This window comes from Zootoca vivipara, chromosome 3 (assembly GCF_965207765.1).
Source record: "Zootoca vivipara chromosome 3, rZooViv2.hap1.1, whole genome shotgun sequence".
NCBI lineage: Eukaryota > Metazoa > Chordata > Lepidosauria > Squamata > Lacertidae > Zootoca > Zootoca vivipara.
In genome coordinates, this window is record NC_142586.1 from 66,263,077 (window position 1) to 66,287,709 (window position 24,633).

Below are 24,633 nucleotides of genomic sequence, written 5' to 3' on the forward strand. Positions count from 1 at the left end.
ATATTTGTTGGCAAATAGAAATGAAGGCTGACATTTAAAATGTCATGCATTATTTTTTCCCTGGTGATGGATATTGACCACCACATTTATGTCTTGTTCAGAAAACTTTCTTTTCTATAGTGAGAGCAAAGAGGAACTAATAGTCTTTTGTTGTCATTCAGAGCAACAGCTGGAAAAATACAGGCAGCTTACAGTGAATTTAGAGTCTAGGAAAAATTGGATATTATGGATGGTTTCTCAAATGCTGGTTTTGGATTTGGATATATGTATTTGGAACAATTAATAGGAATTTTAATTTTTGTAAAATGATCTGCATAAAGGATCTTAACAAACTTATGTGAAAGGAATGTACTCAGTTACAAAACACTCTTAACATTTTTAACCAAGACATGCTTAAGGATGTGGATTTGATGTAAAAACTGAACAGCTTGTTAAACAAAAGGAACAATGCTTCAAAATCCTTTTAAAGCGCTATTTCTTCGACAGTTGATTTATATTTTAGCCGTTTCTAGTTCCCATTTCCTTGTATGATTACATACTTTTAAGGAACTGTTTTGAACTGTTTCATTTCATTGTGAAGAAAGGATAGACTACTTATGACTTCTTCAATGACAGCTTTGGACACTGAACAGATAACTGGGTGTTGTATAATACCCTGATAAACTAAAGTACTAAAAGTGGCTTCAAGGAAACATCTTACCCAAAAGGTGTTTTGGGGGTTACTCCCCTCCTTATTCCCCCTTGATGACTCCAGGAGGTGGTGGAGGAGGGCCCATGAAAGACTGTGAATACAGTCAGATCAGCACTCACAGCTCCTCTTCTCCCATGGAGTCTCCTCATAAGAAAAAGAAAACAACTGCCAAGAGAAAATGGGAGGTTTTCCCTGGAAGAAACAAGTTCTTCTGTGATGGAAGGATCATGATGGCTCGTCAGACTGGAGTCTTCTACCTGACCCTTGTTCTTATTTTGGTTACCAGTGGACTGTTCTTCGCATTTGAGTAAGTGGCATTAAAGTTTTCATTTCTTTCCCCCTTTCCATAATGATACAGCTTTTTGAAAAAGGTTTCTATTTCCATTCTGTTCTATATTTACCAAAGATGGTTTGCAGTCTGTAGGCATGGATAAGTGAGTTGTACCTATATCATGACTGATATAGTTATGTTTACAATATGTTGAGACCTTGAAGCTGAGGTTGCTACTGTTTTCCACTACAGCTGAATTTAAAACAGCCATTCTTTCCTTATGTCCGGCAACTTGGGCTGCTACATATGAATGAGAAGACTAGTTATTCCTGCTTGTTATTTCTCAAAACTATTACAGTACTTGATAGTACTTTTTCACACAGCCTGTACTAAGCTGAACATACTTGCATTTTAAAAAGAAATTTTAAAAAAACCTTGAGTCTAGCTGAATGATTTTAAGATTACTTTGTCAAATGTTTGCAACAGGCTATTAAGGAACCAGGTGTTTACATTTACATCTAACTATGAACTACATTTTCCTCTTTCTCTGATCAATTCCTCTGTGTAAAGGTTTGTATGTATCAAGTTGTTAGCCTGCCAGTGGATGCAGTTTGTAGAACTGCAGTTTGTACCTGGTAGCATGGTCTGTTCATTATGCTGTTGCTTGATTTAGTTAGATGAATTTTAAAACCTCATCCAAGAGGTAAACTCAGTGTAATTAGGCTAACTAGACATTTCACAACATTCCTCTTCTCAGCTATTGTTCAAACTTACTTCTTTTTTGTTGTTAGGCAATTCTTCCTTTAAAAAAAATAAAAGAAATAGATTTTTTTAAAAAATTATAAATACACCTGTTCATCATAAATACCTTACTCACTTCCCTTTTTGAGAGGTGAAGGATATTGCTTCTGACTTTGCTCAGTCTTTGTTAGCTTTAAAGTCTTCTCCTCACCCCAAAGCACCTAGTATTTGCAGCTATGTGAGTTCAGTATTTTTTTAACAAAATAAAAAGCTGTAACTGAGCAAGAAGAAGTGTGTAAATATGAGATACATGCAATAAGCCTGTGTGATGAAAGTGATCAGGGAGCACTAGTGTACACACCCTTTATTGCTTCCTCTGTGGCTCATGCCTACCGTATATTCCGGCGTATAAGACGACTGGGCATATAAGACGACCCCCAACTTTTCCAGTTAAAATATAGAATTTGGGATATACTCGCCATATAAGAAATATGACCCGGTGTATAAGACGGCCCCTGACTTTTGAGAAGATTTTCCTGGGTTAAAAAGTAGTCTTATACGCAGGAACATACTGTAGTTATGCTGTGCTGTGTTAAAGTTATACTCATGGAAGGCTAGTTAGCTTAAGGATAGTTTAATATGTTATAATTTTGCTTTGCAGTGGTCTCAATATTTATGACAGATGCAAGAAAATGTGGTATTGCTGTTGCACACAGGTCCTGATTTTGGGTTTCCTATACACATCTGCTTTGCCGCTGTGAGAACTGGGTGCTGGACAAGATGAATTGTTGGCCTGATCCAGGAGACCCTCCTTATGTTCTTAAGTGGACCTTTTAATGTACAGTGCATAGAAATGTTTTCTACCAATAGGCATGGAGTTTAGCATTCTATGGAGAAATTGTGTAAATTATGAATCCTGATGGAACCATTATTTGATAATCTGTTTAGCAGATAAGCTTTTTTTTTAAAAAATTATCTTTATTCATTTTCACATAGAGAAAAAACCATACAAAAATACAAAAAATATGAGAAAAAAAAGAGAAAGAAAAAAAACATGAGAAAAAACAAAACAAAACAAGCCCACAATAAAAAAAGCAAAAAGAGAAAAAAAAAAGACAAAATTATCTAATGATCTTATATCAGCATCAAATCATTTAGACTTCCCCGGTTCCCCTCCCACTGATTCCCCATTTCAAATCTTTATAAAACAGTTTTCACATACTACCAATTATTTCCCAATTAATTACAATTTCCTCTCTTATTATCTCATTTCAATTTTATCTATTAACCCATTTTTTATATACATACATTTCCAATTAAAAAAAATTCCCCAACTTAAAGTTTTCATCAAAAAAGAATTCCCTTTTAACACTTCTTTCTTCCCTCCTTCCCCCGGACCCCAGTACCCCAGAAAAGCCAGCAAACTCCATAATTCATACCAGTGTCAGACTTTCCAATCAATCCAGCCTTAAATCACATAAATAAACTTTTTAACCCACCCCCACCCTTTCCACAAACTTCCCACAATATATTGTAAACCCAGCCTGTTTCCCCATTTTTCTTGCTGCTTCCCAGCACCCTCCTCCCATCCCAGTTTCCCAGTGGTTTCCCAGCTCTCCCCCTCTCACTGGGAGTGCAAGGATCCTTTCTGGTACACAGTTGAGGGGTTCTTTAATCAAGTCCCAAGTCTGCCCCACATCTCTCACTTGTGGGTCATTTTGCCATCCTTTTTCCTCCTCTTCTTTGAATCTTTGCGCTTCTTCACGAGTGTCGTTGTCTATTTTTTGTAGTTCTTCCTCTCTTGTCTCAGAGCTGGTCTCTTTCCTTATCTTTTTCCATGCTGTCCCTTGGTTCCTCCAGTCTTTTATTAATTTGTCTCAATTGGGTATTATTCTTGCCCAGCTGATCTTTAATGCACAAAAGTTCTAGGTAGATCTTTTGGTAATAGAAATCCTGTATTGGTGTTGGCACTTCCATCGTCATTACTCTTAAGTCCCGTGGGAAAACAGCAGATAGTGAAGCCGGATGTGGCAGGAATCAAGTTACACAATGGAATCCATTTTAAGTCCAGTCCTGGCTATTCCATTAATCCAAATAGAACACATCAACCCTTCATATTATTAACAAAATTTTAAGTCCGTTCGCTGGTCTCTCCAGGGACCAAGGTCCAGCCTTCTGGAGGGTTTAAAAGTCTTATTTTTGACGAATTGGTTGCTCCTCTCCCTTCCCCCATCAGGGATCAAATTACTGCATCTTAAAATACTCACTGTGGGAGACCGACTTCCGTTTTTTTAAAGTCTCCCAACATGTCCATCTTTAATCGAAATTTTGCCGCTCAAGGTTTTTACTCACGTGGAGTTCTTTTTCCAATTCTTTAAATTATGGAAGGCATCCACTGCTAACTGGCTGAAGGCTCAGGGCTTCGTTTCTGGAGGTGGTGAAGGTGCCCAAAATGGCTCCCGCAGCTACCACCCCGCTGACTCTCGAGAGCTCTGCGGCTTCTCGGGCAGCGGAGGAGCTGCGATTCAGAGCTCTGCCGGGCCAAAAAGCCCCCGGGAAGCCCAACCCGGGGTTTGTGGGGGTCCGCGCGCCCCCGCGGGAGTCCCCCCCCTCCTCGAAAGCCAGAAGCCTCGGAGCTCGAGGCTTCCGCGCCCTCACGCCAGCGCAGCAGACCGGAAGCCTCAGCAGATAAGCTTTTTTGAACCAAATCGTGGTCCATTCTTCCATGCACTGAAAACAGTGGAGCCTACTTTTGAGTGTAAACACACATGATTGCACTAAAAGTATTTTTTGTGCTTGGGGACAATTTTTTCCACAAGAGCAGGTTTGGGGTCGAGCCACTGAAGACATGGTGTGTTTACATGATCCATTTTTCATTGAAAGAAAGAGCTTCTGTTTCTGGTTAGTTTATATAAGGTATGAATTAGATAAGAGGTTTTGTGATCCATGGACCACCAGTGATATGTGAACTTCATTCAGGTGGTCCATGGCATGTGCACATTAAAATGTCATATTTATTTTTAGTGGTATCTTTATTGTTTCTTTTCTTATATTGTATTTTATTGAATTACAATTCAAATTCTATGAAATGCAAATTACAATGCAATAAGACACAACTTTAGAAATGAAAGAACCAATAAAAACACCATTCAAAACATAATACGGTAGTTGCTATGACATGTAGAAAAATAATTACGTAGTCTGCTAAGACCACCAGCAGTTTTCAAGCTGTCTGTGGCAGGGGGCAAGGAGAGATTGGGAACCACTGAACTACCGGGGTAGATGCTGATCTGATCTTCAAAGGGCAAAATAGAGGCTGAAAGAGATTCTTGGTGAAATTAGACTTTCTTACATCTCCAGATACTTGTTCATATACATTTGGTAAGTTATCATCTTTGATTTGTAAAAGTTAAAAGAGTTCCTTAGAGAAGCATAACTGCAAATCTGCATAAATAGATGGGGTTGGTGTTTGTTTTTTGTACCTACATATTTAAAACATGATGCGTGATACAGCACTGGAAGCTTTTGTCCATGTAAATGGGTGTTATTGTTGGGAGGCTATATTGTTCCCATACAAAGTAGGATGATAGATACCATGGCCAGTAATTTCACCTGCTGGAAGCATTTTATTCATCCTGCTTTATTATCTTTATTTTTCTTTTTTAGTCTCATAAAGTACCTTTGATGGGCACCTTTCAGAGAGGTTCACCTAATGGATTTTTTTTCAGTACAGCAATTCTTGCTTGAGTAATGAGAAAATTTCACCAGGAAAGTAATAAATACCTCTACTTTTAAGTAACCACTCACATCTCCATGAATCCATCATAGAGTTTGCTAATGCATGGAAACATTATACTATTTCAGGACTCACTTTAAAAGTTCTAAAGCAAAATGTTAGATCTTGTCCTTACCTGTCAGAAGGTATGACATGTATTGAAAGAGGCTAATCAGAAGTGAAGTAGATTACAAATAACCTGCATAAGAATAAAACGGTACAGCAGCTCTGGGTATTTCTGCCTCTTCCTGATGGCTAAAGAACAAAACATGTTTTGAGACAATAATCATGTGATAATCAATTTGTTGTAAATGCCCTATATACAGAAAGCAAAACACTGTTGCTCTACTTTTGATCTGATGCCATAAGTTTGGCAGTTATTTTTATCAGCCTAAGAGGCTGTCATTTAATGAACAGCAATTTAATTTGAATTAGGCATATTAGAATCTAAAATCTTCTCAAAACACATCACGTAAGTAACTCATTTCTATTCTACATACTTGTGCAAGACTCCATAGGTTTTTGTGTATTTGTACACTCTGCTTGCTATTATCAAGAACTTTTTGCAACAAATACGCAGGCACATGCTGCTAATTTTTCATAAGAGACACCATTTAAAACTGGCACAATCTGTTATTGGTGCACTTTATTAAATAATATTTAATTAAATAATATAAAACAATCTGCAGGTGTTTCCCTTTCTTTATTTTTAATACAAAAAGTTGTGCAGCTGTAATTAAGTGCGTGCATGTGGTGGAAATTATCCCGAGCGCTATTTGTGTGTAAATTTATAGCTGTAGTGGCTTACAAGGAGGTATATATTGCCATATATAGCATACCAAGCAGTTGTTAGGGTTCTTTTTGATAATTAGTATTATTAAGTTTAAGGCTGTCAAAGCATCTGTCTCACAATGTAAAAAGTATATTCTTATTCTGTGAGAGAAATCTAATGTTCTAAAGCAATTTTTTTTGTCTCATGTGCTCTAGTAGAATGGGTATGTCCCAGAAGATTCAATCAGAAGTAATAATCTTTTGCTCTGCCCTTAGCAAACAGCATGAGGAATTAGCATCTTGAGCTATTATTACATGAAGTGCTTGAGTATGGAATATTGAAATATTTAATTTTAAAGATATCTTGTGTATATGCAAATACACAAAAGTGGCACAAAAATGATTCATATGCAGTTTCCCATGGCCGCCTTCATTTTATGGTTTGATAGTTATTAAAGCATACTATCTACAACACAATTTGTAATTCTGTTAATAGTAACATTATTTCATCACAATAATTATATATGAATTCAGGATGCATAAGCAAATATGTAATTAGTTTTTCCCCAGCTGCACATACTTCAAGATTTGAATATGCCTGATGATGTGACAGCTAATTTTTCAGAAAGTTTATAGGGACCAGTAAAAATACTGAATATTCATGTCAGAGTTTTCCAGCCTTAATAAGAAGGTGGGCAGGTCAGGAGGACTGAAATCTTTGATATATTAACAAGTTAAGCTTGTTATATAAAAACAGATGGTTGCTGATCTGGAAGAAACGACCTAATGGCAAACAAATGGGTAGATCTTAAGTATCACTCCTGGCAGGAAGTTAATGGGGGAAGGGAACATTTCAACTTCTTCAGGTACTTGGTTAGCAGTGTCTCCTGAGGATCTCTGTCTAACATATAGAAAGCTCCTGAAAGCAGGTGAAGAGCTGCTTCCTACTGGGGCAGAGAAAGGCAGACTCCACTCCAACAGATAGAGATTGTGCTTCCCCCACCCTGCCAAATAACTGTTTGGCAGGCTGAGAGGAGCATGTTTTACTTAGGGAGGAAGGCACACAGAGACTACTGTTTCCTTCCTCATTGCAGTTGTGCTCTCTTCAGCCTCCAAGCAATAACGTGATGGTAGGTGGAAGGCATGTTAAGGGATTCACAGCAGGTGTCAGAAAAGACCTGTGAAGTTGCCTGAGAGCTGCAGCCACTACATCTGTCTTAAATGCATCCCTTAGATCAGGCATCCCCAAACTGCGGCCCTCCAGATGTTTTGGCCTACAACTCCCATGATCCATAGCTAACAAGACCAGTGGTCGGGGAAGATGGGAATTGTAGTCCAAAACATCTGGAGGGCCAAAGTTTGGGGATGCCTGCCTTAGATGCTTCCAGTACATCATCTGATCATGGAAAGATTATTAAAAATTACAAATGTTTCTTACTCCCTTAAAATGTTATGATGGGAGAGTTGGAGTACTGTATATTCCTGCGTATAAGACTACTTTTTAACCAGGGTGGATAAAAATCAATGATTTTTTAAAAAAAATCAAAAAAATCGGATTTTTTTGATTTAAATCGGATTTTTTTGATTTAAATCGATTTTTTTGATTTAAATTGGATTTTTTAAAATAAAATGCTTTTTGAGGAAAATATATTACCATCCAAAGGTTATTCCATCATGAAATAAAGATTAGTTTTTTAATTATGTAGAATAAGGTTGTATATGTTTAATTTTTGGGGTAAATAAATTCCATTAATCCATTCACAATGTCATGCACTTCCAGATGTTTTTGTAAGATTATTGGGCAGTTTCTCTGCCTACAAGATATTATCACAGATGCTTGGTTTACTTTTGCAGTTCTCAAAACTGAATTTGACTCAACAGAGATCACATGCCTCTTCTTCACAGCAATAATGTTATAACATGAACAGAGTTGAGAAAAAGACCTTAATCCTATTGTTCTATAAACCTATGAATACAGAATCAACCCCTTCAGTGCTAAGTTTCAAGAAGTTCAGTGAATAGCATAGAAACAATATTTTTCTGATTGTTTGGAGTGGACAGTATTTAAGTTTTTCATGTGTAGGCTGGGCTGACAGTCTAAGTTTCTTAAAATATTTATATTTTGTTTTTGTTTAGCCAAATTAGTTAACAAACATGGATGTTTGTTTAAGCAAATAACATATGCTGTAATGTTATTGTTTCAGTTGAATAAATCTATTTAAATTATTATTAAGGTAATGATTATTTTTCTCCTTCCTAAGTACAACAGTAAAGTTGTCCAAATATGAATAACCCATTAAACTGGGGATAAAAAACTAATATGAAAAGTTGTTATTCTAAAAATCTTCATCTACTTGCATATTAAAGTTATACCAGCAAGAATTAGTCTTTATGTAGAAAACTATGATTTAAATCAAGCCTTACTGACTAGTGATTTAAATCATGATTTAAATCGTGATTTAAATCAGATTGATTTAAATCAAATCCACCCTGTTTTTAACCCAGGAAAATCTTCTCAAAAGTCTTAGGATATTGATTTCAAAATTGCACATTAGGCAAACTAGTTTTTACCCTCCCTTTGTTTCCCCTTATGAGATTGTATCATTAAATTATTTTATTATTATAAAATAATCCTGTGGAATTCCGTTTCTAATCTGGAATATTTCTCTAAATATGGTCCGTCTGTCGCCTCCACCAGATGCTCTGTCACATACTCTTGTGGTTAATTTGGTTATGTTAGAATTTTTTTAGTCCTAGCCAGATATTTTAGTTCCTGTTCAACCCCAGTGAGCATGACCAATAGTCAGGGATGATGGGAGTTGGAGTCCAGCAATATCTGGAGGGCAGCAAGTTGGAGAGGACTTTATTAGTTATTGTTTTTAAAGTCATACAGCTTCTTACTAAACAAGCCTGCTACACAAGTGATTATCAGACTATTCCAGTTCCCTCTAATAACCCTGGATCCCTGGTGCTGATGTGGGAAGTAGCCATGTCATCTGCCTGATCTGTTGGTACCTGGATGCAGGTGATCCAGGCTCTCATAGGCCCAATCTATTTGCATTGAGAACAGGTTGTTTGCATTTGCCTTGAAAACTGTACAGATATAGGTACTTACAGCATGGTAGTGATCTGATTCAGATGTTACAGTCTCCCCCCGGTTGTATATTCTTTTTAAAGCACTGTTTAAGCCACAGTTCCCCAGTTGTAATATTATGGGGATTGGTTTAACAAACCACCATATATTCCTTGAAGCTTGGGGTGTGGGGGGTGGCGAGAGGGGAATGTATGTTCACAAGGCCAATAAACAAAGTTTATTGTGTCTGAACCATGCCAGTATCTTAAAAGTATTAGTGAAGACTGTAAAGATCTGTGCTCCTAGAAAAGTACATCTTCATCTTGAAAAGTTCGGGGGTGGAGGGAGCTGCAACATAGGCCTACACTATTATTTTCTTCCTATAGTTTGCAAAAATCAGAATATTTGTGATAATTTTAATACAGAAGTAAGCTATGCACTTTAGACCAGTGATACAAAATTGTTTATAAAGTTGTTTGCATTCTCTGGAAATGATATAGAAATCCTGTTGTAATGTGCAAAGGGAATTTGGTAGAGAAGCCCCTAGTAGTGATTAGCTGATCTGATATCACAGAGTAAGACAGCTAAGCTCAAAGTGGTAAGCAGAGAACAAGCAAGCCTGCGTCCCTCCCTCAGTTCATGCATAGAAAGCAGCAGAATAAGAGAAGTAGGCGATCTTGGGAAATTACAGTTGGGTCTTGTGAAAGGGAACTGAGGGCAGATGTGTGTTAAACTCTCAAAAGTGGTGTTTTAATACATGTTCTAATGGAACATTGCATTTGCAAAGTAAAACTATTGCACAAAAGTTTGCACTTCTGCATAAATATCACACTGCGTAAGTCTTATAAGTAAGTGTACTGTACAACATTTCCTAGCCTGCAAAAAACGTTATTAGTTTGCTGGGGGCTGGCAGAGGAGAGATGGATAATATCAATCCACACTTCTACACTCCGATTGGTTTATGTGCTGAGCACAGAGGAGAGAGAGAGTGCTCCATTCCTGCACTGCCATACCTCTCTTCACTTGTACATGGAATTCGATACACTTGCTGGCATGCAATTCTTGCCACCTATGGCTACCATTCTAGTACTTAAATGCAAAGCCAAGCTGTAGTATGTTGAGAAAAGTGTTTATATTCTATCTTTCTGTCATTGACTCCTGAGGCAGTTCACATTAATAAATGAAGTATTTAAAACAGCTTACAATGGTTGCTGGACACAGCTTTATTTATCCTTATGCATATGAAACTAATTTTATGTTGCTGTCGGTGATTAGGTAAGTGCAAGGTAACGGCATCCCTGGAACACATATAATGTATGCTTTGTGGAACAATTTGTGCTGATTGCAAAATTTGTGTTATAAATCAGTACTGTATCTTTAATTATTTCTAATCTACAACATTAAAACTGAAAAGAGAAATATCAGGCAATGAGGTTGTTTCAGATTTAGGCATATGTTGTTTAGGCATAATGTATTAGGCATATTAGCCATGTTAAAATAAGAATGATTCATACTTGGCAATATACATTAGATTCCTAGATACTTAACATTTGTTGTGGAGACATACATGACATACACATGCACCAGTCACAAAAACCCCTTAATAAACTTCTCCATACAGTATATAACTAGCATAAAAAGGATAGATTTCTTGTAAATCAAGAAAATCTTTAATAAAAATACATTTAAAAAAGGATAGATTTCCTGACAATTCCATTTTTGTCCACAGCTTAGAAGAACACTATTTTTAAAAGGGAGGAAATAAGGATGTCTGGGTTCTGCTTCCTCAGTGAGTAATCCCAAGGAAGGAAAACTTGCAGAATTAAGTCTTGTCACACTGACATCCAAGCATTGACAGGCAATGAAAGGGTGGGCCTTTGCTGTTGCATGGATTGGAACTGGGCAAATTAACACACTGATCTGTAGCCCAGTCAAGATACTTTCATCAGGAAACAAAACATCTTCTTGAGGATGCACTCCTGACCCCTAGATTTTTGCAGAGATGATTCAAATGCATGGATGAGGGACACTTGGATGGTAAGGAGGAAGGCCCCTTAACCATTCCTATTCTGGGCAACTCTTGCTGGCAAATGCCTCATTTCTAAGGCTGTTGTTCTCCCAGTTGGATTGGGTTGTAGTTTTGGAGTCCACCTTGAAGAAAAGATAAAAATATATATGAGGGGGTGGCATTTTGCAGGGGAGACATGGTAGGCTATAAGTGCCGTTCTCTTTAGCATTATGAGGGAATTGCTCTTTGATTTGTCCGGTATCTCTCCCACTCCATGGTTTCTTCCTTGAAAATGGCTGAGATTGACTGGCAAAGCATGAACAAGTGGGCAGACTCGAGCTCTTCGGGTATCTGAATCAGCCATAAGTGTAGCAAGGTTTGGCCATAACTTTTTATGATTGGATAACTGGATTTGCGATAAAAAGCTTTCTGATAAAAGTCTCTGCGGGTATTTCCTATTCTGATGTAGCCATTTAGAATCCTGAATTTTCTCTTGTTTTTTAGCAACTCAGTAACCATAAAAGGAAATGTATGTTCAAACTCCTCTTTTGTAAGGAATGAATAACTGGTGTTGTTTGTAAGCTGCCTTAAGTCCCTTGAGGTAGTGCATATATGTGTGTGCATGCATATTTACTTAGACATAAATCTTACTGTGCTTTGTGGGACTTACACCCAGGTATGTGTACATAGGATTGCTGCTGTAGTTCCTGAGGATAATCTGTATAGCCAAATTTATTATTATTATTTATTAAACAAGAGATAACATTGCCTTCCTGAGAATTAGCAACCAGTGTGGGAGCTGCTTACCATGGCTGCAATGTCAATAAAGGGTCATGGGAAGAAATTTATGAGATTTTCTGAATTCTAGAAATAACTGTGCAGTCCATCCCCCTCCCCATCCCTTAAAGGATTGTAGAAATTAAATGTTCATGAATCATACACTTGTAATGTTCAGTTGCTGTATGTTTCATCAGTCTGGACATTTGGGGTATATTCTGTATTCCTTTGCATGTAACTGCAGTGCTCATATGTGGAGGAATCATCCTGGAACTCTTTAGAGCCTTGTTTCTTTTTGTGGTGTAGTGGTTAAGAGTGGTAGACTCATAATCTGGTGAACCGGGTTCGTGTCTCCGCTCCTCCACATGCAGCTGCTGGGTGACCTTGGGCTAGTCACACTTCTCTGAAGTCTCTCAGCCCCACTCACCTCACAGAGGGTTTGTTGCGGGGGAGGAAGGGAAAGGAGAATGTTAGCCGCTTTGAGACTCCTTCAGGTAGTGATAAAGCAGGATATCAAATCCAAACTCCTCCCCCTCCTCTTCTTCTTCTTCTTCTTCTTCTTCTTCTTCTTCTTCTTCTTCTTCTTCTTCTTCTTCTTCTTCTTCTTCTTCTTCTTCTTCTTTCTTCTTCTTCTTCTTCTTCTTCTTCTTCTTCTTCTTCTTCTTCTTCTTCTTCCTCCTCCTCCTCCTCCTCCTCCTCCTCCTCCTCCTCCTCCTCCTCCTCCTCCTCCTCCTCCTCCTCCTCCCTTGGCCAATATGGAAGCAGTATGGTAGAAATTTGTAGGGAACTCTTCTTCACATTAACACTTACTCGAAGCCTTCTGTGTACACCAAATGAGGAAAGCAGGAGGGAGGTAAAGAGTGGAGCTACTGACATTAGCTGTGTGTTTGTGTTCCTCTGTCCATTGATGCTGCACCCAGAGTCTTGTTTCTTTAGTGTTTTAAGAATGTGCAAGAGGGAGACTTTCTTTTATATTCCTTTTAATGAGATAGTTCAGATGGTATTCACATTTTAGTGAGATCATTCAGATGGTATTCACATGTGTGGCACCAAAAAGCATTTGAACCATGGCTTGAAGCTGGTTTTTAAAGCATAGTTTCAGCAAACAATGGTTTGGGATACTGTTCTGTCCTTGCAGATCATGATTTGGGATCAGGATAGCCTCTTGGGATTCAGATTGAAGACAGAGGAAGAGGGAAGCCACACAATCCATGATTTGCCTATATGATTTGCCTGTAAGTCTCTGGAATGCAAATCATGGTTAGTGTTGTATTGCACTTATGTTTTTCTTAGCATATATGAAAGCAATTGATATTATTTTGGATATAAACATTCAACTCATGCAATTAGTTTCTGCTAAAATAAACATAATAGCTACATCTGACTCATATAGGGCTAACATGCATTTTGGGGGTAGAAGGAGGGGTCAGTTCTATGAGTTCTTTCTAATTATATATATCAATCTTTAAATTTCAAAATGTGGAGTCCACCTCTGACTCTGTTTTACTGAGGATAGAAGAGAAGGAAAGAAGAGGGTCTGCACACATGGTAGATTGCAAAGTGTACTTCTGCAAAACAATAGCAAGGTCAGAACAATTCTGACCCAGAATGCCCCAAACCAAAGCAGGTGTTTGTCACTCTTGACCTTGGGGAAGTATTCTCAGTAGTGGAGGCTAGCCCTCATCCACTAGGCATCCTGAAGAGAGTGAGAATTGTGATCCAATGAGTTCTTCTCCCCCACCCCAAATCTCTTTAGTCGTCAAAGGAGGATTTCCCCTTTGCCATTTTAAGAGTTCCACCAAGGGAAGGAGGAATTGTGTTCCTTATATGCATATTCAGTAGTATAAGCCCTTGGAGCCACTTTGATAATGAATGAGGGTAGCACCGGCAGCTCAAAGCAAGTGAATGGGCAGAGGCTCATCTCAGACCTCATGTTCAGCTTCAGAGGCACTTGGAAGCAGCAAGCAGTCTTGCTGTTGCTGAATGCTTCTGAGGCTCAATACTACTGCAGGAAAAAGGCCTCCATCTCTCAAGGGCAACATGGATGCGTAACATAGGGAGTTACTTCAAAAATTGGCAGGCTGTCAAAGCTAGCCCAAATTTGAAAACTGTTGACAATAGTTTTCTCTGCCATAGATTCTATATGGTAGCAATATAATGATACTCTTGAGGCCCATTCTCAGTAGTAAACCATCAGAACTGTTTACTTACACAAACAGCATAAGCCAATAGTGGGGATACATCTGTTTGATGTGCTGGGTATCTAGGCATCTGCTGGCTTAGATAATTGTAAAATGTTGGTAATTTATATTTTTTAAAAAGAGTTTCTTTGGATTTTAATAGATTTCTGAAAATATAATTCTCTTGAACTTATCCAGATGCTCCCTAATTCCTGCTCCCTAATTTATCTTATTGTAATGGTAGTTTCTAATATGTTTTTACTTTGAATGTAGCCCGGACAGTCAACTCTTTATTATTGTGTGGCTGATAAAACTGAATTAATAAATAAAGGCAACCACTTTCTTTCTAATGCCACACATCAATATTGCCAATCTACTTTATATTGAATAAAGTTGCTAACAAAATGATTGGTTTTTCTTTGGTTTTTCTTTGTGATTACTTTTTCTTCCTCAGCACTTTGCAGTACAACTGAACAAATATATATATATAGATATAACCTTTAAAAAGGGCATCCACAATCTAGTGCTCTCCAGCTGTTGTCGGACTCCAGCTCTCATTGTTCCTGACCATTGGCCACACTGACTGGGGCTGATAGGAGTTAGGAATCCAACAACATCTGGCAGACAGCAGATTGGGGAAGGCTGCCTTAAAGGAACGAAAACATTTGGTTGCATTAGTGTTAGCTTAATGCCAGCAAGTGCAGCGTCTTGACAATATGTCAATGTTTGTGGTTCAGATCAAAAGCAAACTTCTTTAAAAGCTGACTAATTATTTTGCAGAAAGAATGCATGCGAAGTTAATGTATCTTTGAAAATGGAACGTGCACAAACCGCTTCTTGCATGATTTATGAGTGTCTGTGTAACTGATGCAGCATTTGAGAATAAGTCTGTCCAGCACTGTTTCCCCCCACATGTGCAATAATCCCAACATAAACTTTTTATGGATTCCGATACCCAGGTTTCCATGAATTGTGGTTGAAAATTACGGTAAAATATTGCCTAGGCAAGTTCAGTCTGTATATAGTTTATAAACTGGTTTAAAGTGGAAACGAAATACTGTAGAAGTGAGTTCATGTGGTGTGATGTACAGTGTGATAATTTAGGGCAGGGGTGGCTAATGTGCAGTTCTCCATATGTTAGTTACTTAACTTCAGCTCCCATCATCCCTGACCATTGGCCATGCTGGCTAGGGCTGATGGAAGTTGTAGTCCAACAACACCTAGAATGCCACAGGTTTCTCAACCCTGAGTTAGGGTATCAGCGATAACTGGATGTGTGAATTAGCTATAACCATTACTCATATTCAAGCATCAGGATATTTCATGACATTTCTAAAATATTGGAGTTGAGATAACAACAAGCTACATTGTGTGAGATCCCAGGCTATCATCTGAAAGTACATGAGGCCATCACCTTGCTGAAGTTAAGCAGGTCTGGGGCTGGAGTGATCTATAATGCAAAACAGATGGAATATGAATTAAATAAATAAAAACATGTACTGCAGTATAAACTGAAGATGTGTGTTTATTCTCAGTGAAATCAAATTCTAGCTGAAGCCAATTAACTTGGCTACCATCTCAACTTCAGAATTTTTACATTTAAAAAGCTTTGTGCCCATCAGATTTGTTATGGTGACCTGTAGGTTCTTGTACATTTGCTTGATTGACTATCTGGATTTTTATATGAAACATTTTTTCTGTTCTGGAGGTACTGAATAAATTGCTTTTGTGGCAGTCCAACATGTCACTTTTTCTAATCCTTTAGCTGTTGTTGGCTTTAGAGCTGTATGCATAGACTGCTGTTTTGGTGACATAATGCTGTTTGCCTTTTTCAGGCAAAATAATATAATATGAGTAGCTGATTTCCATCCTTTTTGGCACACACCAACATGAGCTGAAATGCCTAGGACAGTAAATTGCTTGAGGTTTTTAATGGCGCTTTCTCTTTTAAACACTGCTAATTTTCCTTTTGCAACTGTGCAGCAATATTTCAGTGTCAAATGAATGTTGTCATTGACAAAATAACCAATGCAGTTGTTTCATCTATAATCCTAAAATTTGGATTTTGAATGAAACTTGCAAAGATCAAATGATAAATCCTTACAGATGAAGTGTAATATGTTTGTCTTGGCATTCTTTTTGTAATTCTTCTGTTTGCATTCTATTTCAAGAAGCTATTTTAAAAATTCACAATCTAACTTCTTCAGTTCCTCCCACTTCTGGCTAAGATCTATTGCCAGATAATTTAGAGTCCTAAAGTAAACATTGCTAGGGGAATTATATTCTTGTTTTGTTTTACCCTTGATTGTGAATAGACGTAAATGAAACACATTGTGATAAAAGTTTGGAAACCCTTCTTTTAATTACATCTGTAGTGGATTGATGTTTTTTCTGTAGGTATTAGTAAACTAGTCCCACACATTCAGAAATAAAAATGATTAAATATGCAGCAACTTTGTACACAAGCCCATTTCAGAATCTGATCTTGATCTTGCACACAGTGTTCAGATATGCAGTCATATTTCATCATATTCACATTTGGAAATAGCCGTTTCATAAGCTCATTCCTCCAAAACTCCATCATCTTTGTGAATTTTCTGAGGCAGCCACTCAACAGCAGGATGCATAAGAACTTGTACCTCGTGGGTGATATCCAACTAAGTTATGCTCACAGTAGGCCCACTGATATCACTGGGTATATTATGAGTATGACTAATATTGATTAGCTCTTACACTCTTGTAGACTACCACTCCCTTTAGCCCCAACCAGTGTGGCTAGTGGTCAGGGAGTATGGGAGCTGTACTCCAAAACATCAGGTATTTGCTTGTTTGAAAGCAGAGGTTATTGTTTTATAAAATGCTCTGTTTATTACCAAAAACAAGTAGCTCACTTTCATTGAGCTTCAAACTGGACTAAGTTCAAATATGCATTCTGTTTAAAGAAAATGTGCTATGCTACTTCAATTGTAAAAGCTAAGGTCTGATATCTATGTAGTACTGCCAAACCTGTTTCCATTTAGGCAATCTAACGAGAGCCTGTATCACTTGAGTGCATCTCTGTTATCCACTTTATATTGGTGGAACCCCCCCCCCCCACACACATCATGTTAGCTTCCAACAAAATGGAAGCAGTTTTGAGTGGCTGCCACACTCAGCCTTGTTTCAAATAAACGGAGACTGTATAAAGTGACTGAAAGTTTGTGATGCCCTATATCATTTGCTAGATGTTTGTTGCCAGAATCCGCAGGTTGCTTCACAGGCAAAGAGGAAATTGCTTTGTGGGGAGGGGGGTTTCCTAAAACAGTTCAGAGTACAGTATGTCTTATACTGAGTCAAACAATCCATTTATTGTCTACTTTGTTCAGGAGTAGTTCTTCAGGGTGTTGGTCTTTCTTAGCTCTTCTATGTGAAATCCTTTCAACTCATGCTAGGAACTAAACCTGGAACCACCTGCGTTCTAAGGATGCACTCTACCAAGAGAGTGCTTGGGTGAATTAGGGAATGACAGCAATACTGAAGGGCTCAATTTCTGTGTGTAAAGACATGCAAGAGTTAGTCTTTGTGAATCTGACAAAGGCTGATGGGCAGATCATCGTGGGGGTAGGGTGGGTGGAAATAGGAAGGATGAACACTTGTGAGTATGCACCATAGTCAATTTGCCGTTGTTTGTGCTATGTCCACAAGTGTGACTGTCCACAAGATGGTCAGTATTTTATACAATCTCAAGTATGTGTCTATATTGATGAATGGTGAGAACAGGAGATGAGAGAACTCTCACCCTGTTCTTCCTGCCATCCTACTACAGTGGTTTACAAATATTAATTTGTTGTTTCATCATTGCCAAAATTAGGATTAAGCATAATTTGAAATTTGGCCAGAGGCCATAGCCACAATGTGTGTAAACATCTGGCAAGTACATGTCTCATAGTTCTGAATAATGAGTTATTTTGGGCCCAAACTTGTTTATCTGAACAAAAACATTTAGAACTTTTCTACACATGTTACCCATTTCCTGTTATACAAGATTGTTGATTGCTATACTGAGCAGTATACAGAAAAATTATTTGCATGTTTTCATCTTGTCCTTCTGGGACGACAGGTTCTGGCAGAAATGCAATATTTTGCTAAAAGAACGCTTGTGTTGTAATTTAGCAGGCATCTCCCATAGTTCCTGGACAGAATCTGTTCTTGGGTGTTTTGTTCAGCAGTGGAATCACATTGTATGATACCTTGCATGATTGAATTGTGTGCTTTTTCTATAACCGTCTAGAATATGACAATATAAATTGTGACAAGGAAATAGTTTCCCTTAGAGTGAAGGGCCATCTTACAAGGATGGTCTCATGGCATTTTTCACATACTTGACTCAAATCTGTCTTGGGCTTTTAAAAGTTACTTTGAAGTTGTATTGGCAAATTAGTTCTTTTGCTAATATAAGTAAGTGTGTGTTAAATTACAGGAATATAAAGGATTAATGTACTTTAAGAAATGCGAATACTGTATTGGCCTGAATATAAGCCTCACTTTTCCCCCAAATTCCGACCATGAAAAGTTAAAGTGAGGCTTATATTCATGACCTTACAGTATGCAGCCAGGAGCACGGAGCAAACAGCGCCAGGAAAGTGGCAAAGTGGCACCTGCCCTGCTTGTAGTCCCCCATCCTCTCCCTCCCCCCCAATATGCAGCCAGGAGCAGTGAGGAATGGAGGGGCTTATATTTAGGTATTTTTTCTTTTCCTTTCCCCCCTCCAATTTTAAAGGTGCAGCTTATATTCAGGTGCGGCTTATATTCAGGCCAATACGGTAAATGTTACACCTTGTGTATTTTGTAACACCATAAAAGTTTAGCAGCTGTTAGCTATGGCAGTCTTTCAATTCAAGGGCCATACCAAAACTAATACAGTATATGGGAGATGTGCAGGTTCAAAGTGAGGAAGCCCAAGCATTTTCAACCCCCAAGACAAAGGTGCTAAAATGGACCATATATGGACCACCAAGAGGTTTTGGGGGGCCTACAAGGATGCCCCAACAATTCTGTGTGATCTTTTAAAAATATATAACTATTACTGGCAATCCCTGCACACACACACTTTCCCCAATTTTTTCCACAGCTAATTAATTTCCTTTGTTGGGCTTCACCAAGTGCTCTCAGATAATTTTTGCCATTTTATAGTCAGCTGGGGTTCCTGCCCTCCCCCTCCCACCTTAAAATTAATTCTTTCCTCTTTCTGCTTCTAGGTGCACTATTAAAAGTACAACTCTGTGGCAGCCTATTCACTGCATTTCAATTCATATCTCTCCATGCAGACCTGTATCACCTTATTCTGAATGGTTCATTCAGATTTTGTTTAAATTTGTCCTTAATAGATTACAATGCATTTTATATCTAAGTTTTAAAAATGAAACTGGATTTATATCATGATCAATTGTGGTTTATTGTGACAGGATTGAACCTAGTCAGCCTTTAGGCTTGTGTGTCCTTGAGAAGTGCAGAAGTTTTGCTACTGTTTTTTTTATCAGCCATAGCTTGTTGTGTCAAAAGGAGTGAATCCATTACAATTTGTATGAAACAAACCAATTTAAAACTGTAGATTATAAAGCTGCCTTTTTCAGTATGTCAGTTAAAATTAACCACAGTTTAGAGTTCATATATAATGCTTAAATGTGTTTAATTAAAATTGGAAGCAAAAGCTTCTATTCATGTAGACATGCTCGGGGAGGGGAGGGGTGGGCAAATGAATGCAGAGGGCACTTAAACTCATTCCCAGCTTGATAAACCATAGTTTATCATTATATCCAAACCTCACCCTTGTTTCCTAGGTCTTAAACTTGAAAATGTTATTTGAGAACTGCTAAACGTATAGCAAGCAGGAACTGAAGAAGGTTTAGAATGTGTGGGTTGTTACACAGAGAGAGTCTTGTATACCTGCCTCATACTTTTTATTAGAAGTATGGTACATCTTGTGTCTTTAAACATGTGAGAAATAGTTCCATGCTGATCTGAAGTGACCATGTTTTCAGGTTTTACTTTCTAGGTATTGGATGAAATCTACCCAAAGTTGAACACTTTAAAATTTAAAGTTCTGTTTCAATGTCATCATAATACACCATTATTTTAAGATGACACACCTTGCAGTTCATTTATAATGTAAGTCACAGAATGTGGAAATCAACATAAAAACCATGAATTCTCTTATTGTTTAGTACCCAGCAGTTTCTTCCATTTAGTCTTTTCAGCTGTGAAACAGAGCATGTCTAAATTAGATTGGGACTGAATGGCCTCCTCTTCCTCCCAATACATACATACTTTTGGAGCGCTATTCATGTCTCACAAAAGTGGAGGGCTTTCTTGATGGCTTTGCGGGTTTTGCTCTTTTGTTTATGAAATCCATTTATTTCTGTTGAAGGAACTTTCTATTCTGTCATAGGAGGCAGGTTCTTTGTACTTTTCCCCACTTTGTTATACTGTACAGTAAAAAAATGCCTTTGTTTGGTGGAAGAGCTGCCATCCGTTTGCCTCATGGTGTTCCCATTTGTTTCAGAATAGCTCAGTTGAAATGATGCTACAGCAGACTTTGTGGGGTGGTGGTGTCTTACGTCAATTAAAAAAATGTTTGCTGCTGGTGGCTATGCTCAGGGAAGGGTTATTCTCTTGGGTACCTTGAGACAAGTTTGAAAGTTAGGGGGCCACTAGTGTGGGCACAATTCTGGCAGTGACTTCTTTAAAGCTTTAAAGCTATTCTAAAAGACTTGCTTTCTTTACATTTATATCCTGTCTTTTGCGCTGGAACCCATGGTGGCATACACCCAGCCAAACCCTGCCCAGGTGTAGATCTGCTTAGCTTTAGCAAGGTAATGGCCTTGTGTCTTGCAACCATACCATATCCTGATCTAAAGGCACATAACCTCTAGGCAATTGTTAATATGACACACTTGTGCTCACAGTAGGGGGAGGTGGGGCAGATTGATGCAGAAACATTCGCTCTCATATTTTATGTTAAAAAAATGAGTCAAATAATAAAAAATTGTTTCATGCATGGCATAACCAATCAATATTATGATAGCAATCAAAAGAACCATTAAAGTTAGAAGATAATAAACAACATTAGTAAACAACAGTTTTTTTTCTTTCCAAATTTAATGAGTAGGAAATCATTTTCTGGAAAACAGAATGACTAGTTTAGAAATTTCATGGAAACTTGTATATTGGGGCACTATTGTACATTAGCGGGGCACTTTTATACATATCAATGCCTTAGTGTATCAAAGTGCCCCAACGGATATTTTCAAAAAAACCTAACAGTTATTAATAAAACCACTGAACTTATTTAAATATCACGTGTAATCCTGATTATTTAGTGGAATAACTTTCCTTTGATATTTTAAAATCCTAACGACGTAAAACCACGTTGGAACACTTTCACATTTCACGTAATTTTTTAGTTGGCTGTGCTAAAAACACACCCACTCTCGTCAAACACCAACGGCCAACTGGCGGGCGGTGCGGTCGCAACTGTTGTACTCACGCATGTATAGATACGTTTTAGTGATGTTGCAACACAAATAACGTTTCTTGATATTGATATATTGTTGGTGTATCAATGTGCCCTGCCTCTCCCTAACATTCTTTGGTGCCCACAGGGTTCCATCCCCCTGCTAAAATAAGATTTGAAATAAATATTCTGTTGTAGCCAACAGAATAGGCTGTGGTGTGTGCTTGGTGCCCACAATAGTTTCTCTGGTTTGCAAATGTGTCCATCAGCCCAAAAAGGTTGGTGACTATGTAGATTATCCCTGCTTTGTATCACTCCTTAGGTGTGTTTAGTTCAGACGGCTTGACCATAATCTGTGCTCAGTATAGCAATGTTTTTGTTTTTTTAAAACCCAGATGCAGCAGATTAAATTCTCTGGCAATTTCTGTTTCCTCCCATTCTCCTGTAAGCCTTCAAACACAAAGTAACTGAGTGTTAGAGATAAACCGGGGAAGGAAAAGCAGAAGAACATGTAGAAAAGCTTACTGTTAGCTTAGTTTACTGGTATGTTTAATATTTGTAGTTTTGCAGATTCAGATTAGAATCTTGGTCTTCTGCAATTTAGCACTGCAGGATTCAGTCTGAACAAATGATTTTTTAAATAAAGTATTTTGTAGCCAGTTTAATTTTGCAATTAACATAGTGACAGTTGCAGTTTGTTTCAGAAATAGACAGTACTGTCAGATCACCAAGATCAAAGAGAATGTGTCTGTTCTAGCTACAATCTGAAACTCAGCTCAGTACAAACTAGTAAAAACTGTCCTTTTTTCTAGGTTTCCTTTTAATGAGTAACTTTAAATATGTGAGCTCCCTGTACCCCTGGCCATGTACAGTCCTGTAATTTCTGTTGGTTTTGACACTGACTTGATGGAAGTGTCAAGTGGGATCCAGCCCACTCCTTCCTCCTGCCTCCCACCCAGATCCACCTCTCCTTTCCCTTTTCAGTATTAGCCATGGTATAAAACCCCTGGTGAAGAACTTGTGTCCCTGCAGATGTTGCTGAACTATAACTCCTCAACCAGCATGGCAAATGGTTAATTATGATAATGGGAGTTGTATTTCATCAACATATGGACACTCACAGGTTAGCTAGCCATAGTTGGACTTAAATCAACACCAAAGCTTTATTGTTGTTGTTGTTATTTATTATACCACTCTTTACCTGAAGATCACAAGGCGGCTTACCATATAAAAACACAAAAATACATAACATAGTAGCAAACAAGAACAATGCCCCCCTCCTATTTTAAAGGCCATAGATAATTTAATTAACTAAAGGCCTGGGAGAAGAGGAATGTTTTTGCCTGGTACCTGAAGATATGTAATGAATGCTCTGGGAAGAGCATTCCACAAATGGGGAGCCACCACAGAAGACGCCTGTTCTTGTGTTGCTTCCCCCCAGACCTACGAAGAAGGGCCTCAGATGATGGTCGCAGGGTCCAGATTGGTTCATATGGGGGAGTGGCAGTCCTTGAGGTATTGCGGTCCTGAGCTGTTTAAGGCTTTTTAGATACAAAATGAGCACTTTTAATTGTGCTTAGAAACTCACTGGCAGCCAGTGCAGTTGGGCTAGGATTGGTGTTATATGCATACACTGTCTTGCCCTAATGAGCCGCTGAATTCTGCACTGAGAAAGCTAACAATTGTTTGCTTTACACTAGAGTTTGAAAGCAGGATTTAGTGCTGGTATACTAATGATTAAAGAAACCATGGCACAGAACTATGCTACTGTTAATACTGAAAAGGAAAAGGAGGGAGAATTTCTATGAGTCTGCAGAATGCTCCTTGTCTGCTAACTATGGTTATTGTCTGTGATCATACTTGGCCAATTCTGCAACAACTGCACTGATTACTAGCTTGCTTCCAGACTGAATGCAAGGGGCTGGTGCTTATTTACTTTTGAATCTGGTCACAGCCTGTGATCCACACACCTTAGAAACTACTTCTCCCTCTGTTGCACCCCATGGTAGTTGTGATTGCTGCACCGGACTCTGTTTTCAAGCACTTTTAACAGGGTCTTCATTACTGTCACCTCAGGGCTCTGGAATATCCTCCCAGATGAGATATAGAGTCCTTTCTCTCTCATTTCTTTTGGGATAGTTCTTATTCCAGAGGGTATTTGGTTGTTATGATCGATTATGCTTTTGTTATATTTTTCTTTTTCTAAGTTATCTGTTATGAATTTCCTGTTTTAGTGTGATTGTTGCATTTAAAATATGTGTGTTTATATTTTGAGTTGCCTTGAATTGAATTGAGGACAGTAGCCTATAAATACTTCAGTGTAATACAAATAATTAGGTGCTACTTGTAAACACACAGATTGTGAAGTGTAAAGCATGCCTGTGAAGACCTGCTTGGATCCCGTGGTGAATTAGTTCAGCATGAAAATACATTCCCGTAATTCCTTGTAAGGGAATCTATACCATTCATCACAGTGAATCATTTGTTCAACTCTCTGCACACAAATTCAGCCTAGACTGATATGCATTCATTGCAGTAACCCTGAAATTCACCAAGTAAACGATATATACCCATGTGATCTTAATAATTTAAGCTTTTAAGAAGTTTTAGTTCTTAAATTAGGATACTCCAGAAATCAAATTAAAAGGGTTGTATTTATTTATTTAGAATACTTATGTCCCCTTTTATTGTCCCCAAAGAGACTCAAAAGTGGTTTGCAAAAGATTTTGTAGTATTAGGAACAGAAATAACATGAAGTCCATATGGCACCAGATTTATAAGGGCAGCATATCCTGCCCTCGTCTTTGGTCTTTCCTGGTGTTATCAGGCAGCAGCTCCCACTGAAGCAAGAAGT

General features: G+C 38.1%; 1 protein-coding gene across 4 annotated transcripts in view; it reads left to right on the plus strand.

The window, feature by feature from the left end:
* Window positions 1–209: 209 nt before the first annotated feature.
* Window positions 210–24,633, plus strand: part of ZDHHC14 (zDHHC palmitoyltransferase 14) — a 65,333-nt gene continuing 40,909 nt past the window's right edge. For all 4 annotated transcript variants that reach the window (XM_035108653.3, XM_035108655.3, XM_035108654.3 and 1 more), the window contains exon 1: window positions 210–998. In XM_035108653.3, the coding sequence (XP_034964544.1) occupies window positions 745–998 (254 nt within the window). In that variant the 5' untranslated portion in view covers window positions 210–744. The remainder of the gene's footprint in view (window positions 999–24,633) is intronic.